Genomic DNA, 12,819 nt, shown 5'->3' on the forward strand with positions numbered 1-12,819 from the left:
CTGTGCAATTTAATTTCACATCAAGGCTAATTACATTTGTTTGTCAGTATACACCTATACTTACAAATAAACAAATTGTGAAATTTACAACATAAAAAACTTAAGATGATACAGATTGATTTTCTCTTAGTATAATTTAGATCTTAACTGTCCGAAAATGTTGTTTTTTAATCTGTTTATTAAAATGAATTCAACAATTAATTGGACATATTCATCTTTAATTGCCTGAACCTGGTAAACTAGTTTATAATTTTTAAGAACAGCAACATTGGTATTATTGGTATTAATTTCATTTTATAATTATTTATATGCAAGTGAAATCATACAATAATATTTAAATACACACAGAATCATAATAGCGCATCTATCACAGCATGACTCTATAAGCCCCGCCCACTTTTGGTGTCAACTTTACACACATTTCAATTATTTTATGCCTGGTGTCACACAATGCATGATTTTTCATCACTGGCACTTGTCGAAACACTTACGAAATAAGAAAAGGTTATCTCACCTGCTTAACTGGTCACATTATGTCGCGTTAATTTTTGCACGAGGCCGTTTATTACTAACGGTTAAAATAGTATTTCCCGTGTAAATGCACAGATGTGAAAGTTGACTCATCTAAAGTAGCGAATCGCCGTCGCCCGCTTGGTGGCGAGCTTTAGTGTCCTTACACTCGGCAGGTTCCGTACGCACTCCGAAAATTACCGTTTTTGTGTCGCTGTTGCAGATAGAACATCCTTGTATTTATTTTCGGGGAAAAACTAATCTTTGTTGACACAATTAAAATCCTGTCCAAATCACATACCATCTCGACATCATTTTTCATAGCTATCATGGATTGACAAAATGGAACAGGGTTGTTGGTATGCAGGAGTACATGTTTTTTTCCAAGAGGTTCGAAACCTACAAGGGGTCTATTAGTCAAAATCGCCAGGGGTGATGAGAAACCCATTTTATCCCTATGCTTAATAATTGCTTTATTTTGCGTTAACACTATCAGGTATTCCTAATTCTTTCAACCCGTGTTTTAGTCCTCCATCACTGTGGCATTTTTTGTTTGAACAATACAAAGAGAGAACATGTTTTTCTAATAATCTAGGGTAGCTTCAAGCAGTTAATTTAAATTATATCAAAAGTTCGACTTTGTGCCGTCACCAGATTCCTTATTATTCATAGCAATATATACAATTCTAAAGTTCTCGACCTTCGTCTTTCAAAACCTCGTGAACATGTGTAACTGTTTATTCATGGCACAAAGTGCACGTGCATTAAATTATCCTTGTGGCGACCGGTCTTGAATAGAAAAAAATGATGTTGTCGAGGGCATAAGAAAGATATCTGCAAGTTTTATTAATTCACATTTACAAGTTAGTAATAAACAACACAATTTCGTACATAAGTGCAGATGAACATATTTTTGAATAATGTTGTTGAACTGTGGTCTCCATTAAGTCATAAGCAGGTTTAATTTCAAGACGCTCGATCGAGTAAACAAAACAGCAAAGCATAAAATATATCATTTGACAACAAATCAAAGAAGACATAATACATGTTTTCCTAACAGGTCCAATGTTGTTGCGAGTATTAATCGTGTTCACGTGATAGCAATTGAGCCTTGCGCTTTCATTTTGCCTTGACAGTTGACAGTTGCTGGTCACGCATTCCATACTAAAACAGCGGTGTCAGCATTATTGTTTCTTTAATTGAAATACCGGTAGGTTTATAGTTTTTTAATACTTTTGAGCTGGAATGAGAGAATATAGGGTAACTAATACAAACAAACTTTGTATGATTCTGATACATTTTAGGTTTTATACTAGTATTCGAACAGAAACAAATCGGAAACAACGAAGGAACGTTACTACACAATATTTGGATATTGAATTTAGTCACGGGGTATTTTATAACGAAATACAGAAATACAGAACCATGTTAAGGTAAAACGGACAGTCATGTTTTAAAAAGTACAATGTTTCATATCGTGGTGTGTAAAAAAATCGGCGCACAGCTGAAATCACCTTAAGTAATTTGTACATGCTAGTATAAAAGTTAGTGTTGTGTAAATGATACAATCACGTTGTTCGTGATCAAGAAAAACACATGAGACACGCTCTATGAAAACAGTGCTTAATGCATGTGCGTAAGGTGTCGTCCTAGCTTAGTCTACAACGCAATTCAGGGACGACACTTACCACTGAACTGCACAGCCTTACATGTAAGAACTCTAAAGGCATATGCAGTTAGCCCCCCCCCCCTATCCCAGATCGAGGCTCATATTTGCTATCTTCCTCGTGCCACGTGCACATTCAATGTTGATGTTCTTTAGCTGTCACGTATTTACTGACTTGGATTGATAAGTGGGCAAAAACAAGTCGGTCGACGAAACCAATGCATATATTTTGAAAAATATCGAAAAGAAGTTATGGGATAAATAGTTTAGTCAATTCTACAACTGACACAAGTATTTATTAACGTATTGGATTTTAAATAGTAAAATAAGATAGTTGTTTCGGTTTGGCGACACTTATACAAACTACCTTTTGTAAAAGCATATCATGACTGAACCTCTTTACGAAAAACAGAACGCAATTTATGTTAGGCTGGAGATTCACTTCACTTAAGTTCAATTGGTCATTGTCGGCTCGGGTACTTCTTACATGTACCCCGGGTACTCTTACGTATACTTACATGTACCCCGGGTACGGTAAATATACTAAAACGTTCCCGGTCGATAATAGACTGTACCCGAGTTGTATTCTCGCCCAAAATCCGAATTCGTAAAACGCGCTACCGACAACGACCGATTTATCGTTAAAATTCCCGGGTACGTTTAAATATATTTACCGTAGTCCGGTGATCTAGCAACCAGCTCTCTCCATTCCTCTCGTCTATCGCATAATCTCAAGGCTTCGTCTAACCCGCATCCCTGTCCATTCTTCCCCATTGTTTCGTTGGTCTGCCTCTCTTATTCTCATTCTGTTCTTTACCTGGTAGCTTTGTCGTGGCAAGCTCTGATGATAAGGAGACATGCCTATACTACATTAGTTTTTGTCTTTTCGAGGTGGTTCTTGGTGGGTCCGATGGCATCCATGCTTCTGTTTAGGACCTTCCGATGGGTTATGTGGTATTTGTAGAAGATGCCGAGAAGTCTTTGGACGCATCTCATTTCAATGACCTGTATTCTTCTCTCCACTGTTAGTGTCCATGACTCGCAGGCGTACAAACTGTGGACATGACTAGCGCGCGCATCAACCTCAAAAGCTGGATATTACAATTTTGTTTATGGTACAATGTAACCATTTTTATGTTCTACACCGGAAGCGAAGACTGCAAAAAATAAACAAATAACTCCCATTCACTTGTCATGAAGTTTGTTTATCAGAACCATGTTCCGTCGTAAAGGTATTCATCATACACCAACGAAATGGGTGTATCAACATTAAAACGACCATCTTTGAATGATTATTAATTGTAATGTATATAAATTAGATAAGCACCATGAAACATAAGATTCGGACATCCATTTCCGAATCTGAAACATGAATTTGCGTCATTGCTTGCAGACCGTTTTCGAATAATTCGCGCGAACATAAAACATATAAATATCTAACACAATGATGTTGTCAATGCCTCAATTAAATAACAAATCCCTATCATTCATGTTCTAAGAAGCACAAATTCGTTGCTTTTCCTATGTGTCTCTACTCCAATTAAATAGGTCTACACCTACCCCACATTGGTCAGTGTCCGACAAATCCATTGCCCGTAGCCCGGGGGCTACCAAAATTTTTCATCGGGCTACTGAAATTTTCCAGCTGACGCCCGCCGGGCTACTATAAATCTATAAGAGCGGGCTAGCCCAGTTTATTGACAGACATACGTAGAATAAACACGCTGACCATGTGTTTCTACACCGTGTCTTGTTTATAATCCGATAACAAAGTGCAATCAATTATCTTATCAGTCACCGATCACTTGCGGTAATGTCTTAAACAGTAACAGTGTATTTTAATCATCCAATCAGAATCAACATTTGTCGTCTGCTAATAATATAATGAGAGCCGGTTGGATAGTTCGCGCACATGATGCAACATCATTTCGCAGTTTGGAATTCTTTGTTAACCACAACAATGAGTAATAGCGACAACATTTTTGATGTCGTTAAATATCCAAGGACGCCGAACATTAAATAAATCAAAACAATAGCGGATTCTTCAAAACGGTAACGAAACCGAAAATGAATATTAATAACAACGGTGCGAACGCGGTTAACAACTGCTTATTAGTTTGCATTGTCAATTAATAATTGGATTAATCGACTGTTAATCAATAATCCCATATATGCCCGATTTATATTTTTAAAACCAAATTTTGGGGGGTAATATAGACGATAAGAGTCATAAACACAAACGTTTGAAATTTTCTAAAGTGTCAAATGAATTTCGGCATATGGTTCTATTTAAAGAATGATGAAATAAGCTTCCAATCAGGACCGTTGTATTGCAACATGCGTAAATCACATGCCACGGTTCGCACGCGTTATGCACAGCTATTTTAGGTTACAAAATTCTACATTTATGAAATGAATTTCTTTGTCCAGATAAAAAGCGCGCGAAAATTGGCGTGGGTGTATTTATTTGTAAATAAAAATTTCGTAGCGGGTACAACATTGAGATCATTTAATTTCCATGAAATGTTTCGTTGTGAATTTCAACTAAAGTACCGGGGTATCTAATCGAATTATTTAGCATTGACATTTCCTCTTAATAAAATATAATGTAAACATGCTGTATCGTTACCGTTACGCTGTATCAGTTCCTTCATTATTGAAACAATTATTGTATTGTATACTGACTGCACACAAGTGTCGTAAAATACGGATGCAATACGTAAATTCGGACAGTACTTAAAGTCGGACACAAGTAAATAAATGATTTAATACTCTTGATTTCTTGAAACTCTGTATCTGTAGTTAAAAAGGGCAATTGCATTGATTAACACCATACAAGTCAATCGTATTAATCAAACCGCTTTATTTACGTTTACAACTTAATGTGCTGTCCGAATTTAAGTACACATACATGTGCACATACATATAATATCTACATGTAGTATATGATTTTCTTTGGTACATTTACATTTAAGTACACGGTGCCTGTACTGTAACATTAATTTACGATATTGACTGTGCACATCAGACTACTTGCAGTTTTATGTATATGTATGTATACATATTATGTATATGTAAATGAAGAAATAAAATAAAGATGAAAACCTGCCTCTTATCATTTTGTAGGAAAATTTAATGGGCTACCAAATATTTTTATTGGTAGCCCAGTGGGCTACCTGACAAATAAGAAATTTGTCGGACACTGTTGGTTATGACCGTATTCCCTGTATTTTAACGCATCACATATGAATGTTTATAGAATAATAATTCTAATTCATCATTATTGAATTGATCGATTACCTAAATATACAGGGGCAATTATGAGGGTATTTGGTCATGTGCAGTGCTTTCCACAGGAGTTTTTTTCAGACACACCGTTCATAAGAATTAAGAATATGTGACTATTTAAAGATTGGATGAAACAGATGTCAAATGGCGACAGGGGTATTCCACGAAACATCCATAAATCACTTGACTGAATCTGTGCATTTTTATACAACAGTCAATACACACAGGCTTTACATGCGTATGGCGTGATGTTTGTACAATTATTGAGACAAAGGATCAACACAAAATACACTAGCACTGATTGTTTGAAGCCAGAATGTATCAAAATCGGTTAAGATTAACAGTTTCTCATAATGAATGTTATTATGCCCATTGAAAATTCAACAAAACATGTTAAGTTGCATGTTATGAATTAAACAAGAATTGTTAAAGCTATAAGGGTGGAATGAATGTTTTGACACTATTATGCATGAAATGCACTATTTACATGAAGATCACAACGGTTTCCATCATAGGTTTTTTAAGCAACTTTCCAAAATTTCATTCATTCATATACAGGGTAAGGACCAATAAGTGTGATAGGTATAACAAAGCCATCAAACTGCCACACAACCACATACTTATAAAGTTATTGCAATTACGTCACATGTTGTCTTCATAGTGGTTTTGCTGCATGTATTGCCTGCATGGCTGAAATGCTGTTGCTCATTAAAAGTGTGCACTCTCATTGGTCAATATTGATTTTTTAATACAAAAGGCTCCTCCACCTTTAGGCGCAATTTATTTGGGTAAAGATATACATGTAATTGACAGAGGAGCGTTTATCAGCTCAAAATTTTTCCAGCAAAGTTGATAACGCTATTATCTGATAAAGTATGTTTAGTTACTTAAAAAATACACTAATCTGATTATTTCAAGCACGGAATCTGATATCGAAATTTAAGTGCCCCTGCCAGGGTCCATTAAATGGCCTTTGTAAAGCAATGATTTGGATCCAGCACCATCCTCATGTATATCTGTTTAACCCATTTATGCCTAGCTTCTAGAAAAAAGGCCTTTGCAAACAGTGTAGACCCAGATGAGACGGCGCATGATGCGGCGTCTCATCTGGATCTGCGCTGTTTGCTTAAAGGAATATCTATAAGAAATATTCTAAATATAGAAATAAATATACTAGACATTCCTAATTTTGGATATAAATTGATCCAATTTAGAAGGATGGGAGAGTCCACTAGGCATAAATGGGTTAAATAAGCCTTTGTACATGGAAAGGATCATTTGCATGTTCTATTCAACAGGACCCTCTGAGGTGGAAATAGCCAAGGAGAATGACGTCAAGATTGCAATAACACAGGAATTCTCCAAAGCACTGAAGACAGTCCAAAAAGAAAGCATTGGAACTGAGGACCAGGCAGTTTATAGGTAACTTTTGCAAGTTGGTCAAACATAATTAAAGGGGCCTTTTCACAGATTTTGGCATGTTTTTAAGTTTGTCATTAAATGATTTATATTGATAAATGTAAACATTGGATATAAAAAGCTCCAGTAAAAAATCAAGAATAAAATTAAAAAAAGAAAAAAAAGGTAACCCTCTGCAGGGCTCGAACCACTGACCCTGGAGTCCTGGAGTAAAAAGTCTATGACTTAGACAACTCTGCCATCCTTTCATATACAATTTCTGATGTATTTTATACTTTACATAAGCAATCCTCGTAGTTTCACAAAATATAACGACAACAACAGAACTCTCCAAATTATGAATTTGTTTCGCGTTGCAACGCTTTATAATTTTCTGGTTTTTAAATCGTCAAAAGATGCATATAATGGCTATTTTAGAGCATGGTAAATGTTCAGTATAACTGTTTCCTCACAAATATCATAACTTAAACGAAAATTTGCAAATCTGTCTGAACTTTTTTCAATTTGGTCAATTTACCCAAATGTGAAAAGGCCCCTTAAACATAATTGGACCTTTATATTTTGTGCAGGTACAATTTTATTTTAATTTTAATAGAAGGATAAACTTAATACGTTTCTTATAGTTGTTTCCTTGCTTTACCAGTATTTAAAATTTTAATGAGATTATATTGATGAAATGGTGCACATACACATGTGTATAGATAAAAGTATTAAATAATACACCTATAAACATTAAAAGAAATTATTTGTGCACACTCTTTAATTGATAGAGGTTTTCAAAAGTTGTGGAAAAAAGAATCTAGCCTAGGTACATACATTATAAAGTTTATAACATTAACTTGTGAATTTAATTTTAATCTTCTGTTTCTTTCAGCACTGATACAGCCAACTCAGTGTGCAATTGTCTTGAAGCCGTATTCCTACATGGACTCAAGGCAAAGGCCATAACTAAGGTAAGAGAACAAATGAAACACACAGTGGTCTCAGTACTCAAAACCTTTTATACAAACAGGGCTTCTAAGGGTGCAGAGAAAGTTATATCATTTGTAACAAATTTCAAATAAATTAAATCAAATTTAATGTCCGCAATTTTTTTCCCCTTTTTTTAAAGTACCAGAAAATGTTCCTTTTCTCAATCAAGGAAAAATTACAAAAATCGCATATCCTGTCTGAAAAACTAAATTATTTGTTTAGATGTGTGCGCAATTAAAAAGATCCATAATTCTCAATTTGAAGAGTGCACTATGCAAATGTTCAATAACAGGTTTTTTAGCGCATTTTTTTTTCCATTTGCGCCACACCAGTTCTTTTCCAAATGGGGCCAAATAGAGCTGTATATATGTATGCTTAAAACGGTATGTTCATATAGTGTAAAACTGCATCAAATCTCTTGTTGACACAGAACAACTTTAATGTTGGCAGCTCTTTTGCAGATTGCCAGTTATGTTGGCGTTGGAAGTTCAGCCACCGCTCAAACCACCCTGGTATGTGCACCCACTTTCGTTTTAACCCTTTCCCACTTAAAAGCAAAGTGAAAATGGCTATGTGCAAACAGCATAAAACCAAAACAGCCTGCGAGTAACTCGCAGTTTGTTCAGGTTTATGCTGTTTGCTGCTCATCAGTATCTAAGGTTTTGAGGTAAGGCCTTAAAAATTTGAATCCAGTAAGAAAGGTCTTTAATTAAAAATAACATTCTAAGGCACTACAAATGCGTCAAAATATGTTTCTAAGTGGAGAAGGGTTCAGTCAAATGAGCCTTGCTCTGACAAAACAGGGCTGATTGTATGTGTGTAAAGTGTCATCTCAGATTAGCCTGTGTTGTCCACACAGAAAATCTAATTTAGGCAGAAGGTGTTATCCCTGATTCGCCAGTGTTGACTGCACAGGCTAAGCTTGGAAGACACTTTACACATGGCATTTTAACCCAGTTTTCCAAGAACAAAACTCAAATGTAAGCTTCCATCTGTGTCTTTATTGTCCTATGATTTAAACAACAAAAGACTGCCATAAGATAAATAGGATTTTATGTAAATGTTATCTACATACATGTAGTGATAGTTTTACATTTTTGTGCAGGACTTGAGCTTGTTAAAACTCGAAATGTTCAGGTATGTGCTTGTAAAACAATAAAATGCACCAGATATGAGCTGGTCAAACCTTGTAAAAACCTTGCGATGTACAGGAAATGGGCTAGTCTAACATTGAAGTGTATTAGGACATGGACTGGTAAAACATTGAAATGTACCTGAAATGTTTTGTTAAAACCTTAAATTGTACTGGAAATGGGTTGGTAAACATTGAATTATAAAGGATATGGCCTTGTAAAACCTTGAATTGTATAGAAAATGGTCTTGTTAAACCTTAAATGGTATAGGTAAGGGCTTTGTCAAACCTTGAAATGTGCAAATGTACTAGGAAATGGGCTCGCAAAACATTGAAATGTACAAGAAATGGGCTTGTCAAACCTGAAATGTACAGGAAATTGGCTTTTAAAACGATATAATGTACCAGTGTTTCTGTTAATGGACGTCCAGACGTTAATTACGCCCAAAAACAGTAGTCGTACATCTGTTTTACAAATGGTGGAAGTCACAGAGACGTCAGATAGTCCGCATGTTTTACTGTTTTCTTATACACGGGACATAAAAATCACAAAAGTTAATCTGATAATTTACTCCGTTAACTCCGCGTGCAAGCGTCATAAAAGCGACATGGGTTTATATATAATCCACGGATAAGAGATATCAGAGTATCAAATAATTAAGTCACATTATGCAGCCATGTATGCTGACATGGATGCACCATGAGAAATTCTCCGGTAACTTTCCAGACCCTAACTGTGCTGTTAACCCTTTGCATGCTGGGAAATTCGTCGTCTGCCAAAATGTCGTCTGCTGAATTTCTAAAATTAGCATTTTCTTCGATTTTTTTCAAAGAATATTATCAGAATAGCAAACAGTTTGGATCCTGATGAGACGCCACGTTCTGTGGCGTCTCATCTGGATCCAAACTGTTTGCAAAGGCTTTCAAAATTTGGTTACCGCACTGTGCTGTTAAGCGTCCAATCGGTAATGAGAATTCTTATAAGGGCAGGAATAACTGGCGATCTTTATTTTTTGATACATGTCAGTCATGAAGTAAGGGTTTAATGCAGATTGATTAAAAAGTTTTAAAATTTTCGTAATATCAGGTAATTAAACAGTACATTAAATACGGTGTTGGGCATCACCATCACACCTTTCTACCGTAAACAATTGCTGTAAAGTTAAGCAGTTGTTCTTTATGAAAAGTTAAATGCAAATGGTGAGCAATTATTCACTTATGGCCAGTAAGTTGTGAAAACAATACCTGTTATTAATTTTACGTGGTAACAATATAACTTCAGTACAAGTATATTTCATCATGTCCATTTATAGAACTGAATTACACACAATATGTCTACAGCTACATGATAATTGAGGGTAGGGTTTACTAAAATATTCATAGAAATAAAATTGAGACTTCCAACTTAATCATCTGGGACATCCAAAATTTAAGAGTTTACTAGGATGTCAGGACTTCCAACTTTTGAAAGTTTGTGGAAGCACTGATGTACAGAAAAATATCTTGTCAAATGTTGAATGTACAAGAAATGGGCTTATTAAAGCTTGAAATGAACAGGAAAATGGCTAGTCAAACATTGAAATACAGGATTTCATAAAACATAAAGATATACAGCCAATGGCCTTGTTAAAACCTTGAAATGTACAGCAAATGGCCTTGTAAAACCTTGAAATGTACAGCAAATGGCCTTGTTAAACCATGAAATGTACAGCAAATGGCCTTGTAAAACCTTGAAATGTACAGCAAATGGCCTTGTAAAACCTTGAAATGTACAGCAAATGGCCTTGTAAAACCTTGAAATGTACAGAAATGTGTACTTAAAACCTGGAACTGAAAACAACAACCTAAAAATATCGTTACAAACCTACCATTTGGCTTCTTAGTATGTCTGTATTGTTTTTAGCTCACCTGAGCACAACGTGCTCATGGGGAGCTTTTGTGATCGCCTTTTGTCCGTTGTCCGTATGTAGTGCGACGTCAACATTTGCCTTGTTCACTCTCTAGAGGCCACATTTATTGTCCAATCATCATGAAATTTGGTCAGAAGATTGGTTTTAATGATATCTTGGATGAGTTCGAAAATGGTGACGTTTGCTTGAAAAACATGGCTGCCAAGGGGCGGGGCATTTTTCCTTATATGGCTATATATGGCTATAGCAAAATCTTGTGAACACTCTAGAGGCCACATTTATTGTCCAATCCTCATAAAACTTGGTCAGAAGATTCATCCCAATAATATCTTGGACGAGTTCGAAAATGATGTCAGTTGGTTGAAAAACATGGCCGCCAGGGGGCGGGGCATTTTTCCTTAAATGGCTATAGTAAAACCTTGTTAACACTTTAGAGGCCACATTTATTTTCCGATTTTCATGAAACTCGCTCAGAAGATTTGTCCCACTGATATCTTGGATGAGTTCAGAAATGGTAACCCTTGCTTGAAAAACATGGCTGCCAAGGGGTAGGGCATTTTTCCTTATATGGCTGTAAATGACTATAGTAAAATCTTGTTAACACTCTAGAGGCCACATTTATTGTCCAATCTTCATGAAACTTGGTCAGAAGATTCATCCCAATAATATCTTGGACAAGGTCAAAAATAGGGATGGCAACGAATACCGATATTGGTATTCGGATATTCGGTCATCCTTCCGAACGAATATTCGGATATTCGGTCAACATCTGTTAGAAAAAAATCAACTATGTTTACCGTACCATTACTCCATGAATTCTACTTTCGTTTTTACCGGAAGTTCCCCGGAAGTGACTAAATATTGACACAGCATTGCCGTCGCTTATTGTTAAAATTGAATGACGAAAACTGTTTTTAAACTTTTAATATTGTAAATCAACAATAGAACGAGAAACATAATATTTACATGACGACAAAACAATTACATAACAAAACAGTTAGATCTATAAATAATTTAAGCTAAACTTAAAGATAGTATTTACATAGCGAACACGTGCTTTAATATTGTACATCAACAATAGAACGAGAAACATAATATTTACATGACGACAAAATAATTACATGACAAAACAGTTAGATCTATAAATAATTTGAACTGAACTTAAACGTATTATTTACATAGCGAACACATGCAAACAAAACACCGTTGCCACATTTAAGTCACTCGGATCGGCGTCACTGGGCACATGAACATTGTTCTTATTTAAAAACACGATTGCGTCGACCAGATCACTGGCGAGTCTATTTCTTAGTTTATTGATGAGCAATCCAGTGGTTGAGAATATGCGCTCAGATGGCATAGAAGTTGCAGGTACATATAGAACACTCCTAGCAACATACGCGACTTTCGGAAATTCGTTCTCGTGACGTTTCCACCAGTCAAGAGGTTTAGCGGTTGGCTCCATTTTCACAAGCAAATATCTCTGAAGTTCGTCAGAATTCTCTTGCTCGGTTAGAGGTTGAGTAAATTATTTTCTAAAAGCATTTTTGATTGGACAACGTGATTATAACCATACGATCTTTTTTGTTTTTCACACCAAGTCGGCACTTCCTTTACTTATTTAATCTTTTATCATGTTAAATGTAATTCGAGTTATAAGATCAAGACGGGTCGGTGTTTTAATTGCCATACGGTCTTATTTGTTTTTTTACACCAAGTCGGCTTTTCCTTTACTCATTTAATCTTTGATAATTTTAAATGTAATACGAGTCATTGGATCAAGTGCAGGTCGGTGTTTTGATTGCCGATGCGATTAGAACCTATCATAATTTTGACACAAAGTGACTGTCTTTGTTAGGCAATTAGCGGGATTTATGACCGGTATACTGTCATCACCATAGCGACGAATTATCCGGACTAAA

General features: G+C 35.7%; 2 protein-coding genes across 3 annotated transcripts in view; one reads left to right on the plus strand and one right to left on the minus strand.

The window, feature by feature from the left end:
- The window catches only part of LOC127882408 (uncharacterized), a 55,014-nt gene extending 54,364 nt beyond the window's left edge, over positions 1-650 (minus strand). Inside the window, exon 1 of the mRNA XM_052431037.1 lies at positions 515-650. The gene's annotated coding sequence lies outside the window, so the exon portion shown is untranslated. The remainder of the gene's footprint in view (positions 1-514) is intronic.
- A 2,660-nt stretch (positions 651-3,310) lies between these two features.
- The window catches only part of LOC127831796 (uncharacterized), a 52,209-nt gene continuing 42,700 nt past the window's right edge, over positions 3,311-12,819 (plus strand). For both annotated transcript variants that reach the window (XM_052356866.1, XM_052356868.1), the window contains exons 1-4: positions 3,311-3,408; positions 6,763-6,886; positions 7,758-7,836; positions 8,317-8,367. In XM_052356866.1, coding sequence (XP_052212826.1) covers positions 3,393-3,408; positions 6,763-6,886; positions 7,758-7,836; positions 8,317-8,367 — 270 coding nt within the window. In that variant the 5' untranslated portion in view covers positions 3,311-3,392. The remainder of the gene's footprint in view (positions 3,409-6,762; positions 6,887-7,757; positions 7,837-8,316; positions 8,368-12,819) is intronic.

This window comes from Dreissena polymorpha, chromosome 5 (genome assembly GCF_020536995.1).
Source record: "Dreissena polymorpha isolate Duluth1 chromosome 5, UMN_Dpol_1.0, whole genome shotgun sequence".
Lineage (NCBI taxonomy): Eukaryota > Metazoa > Mollusca > Bivalvia > Myida > Dreissenidae > Dreissena > Dreissena polymorpha.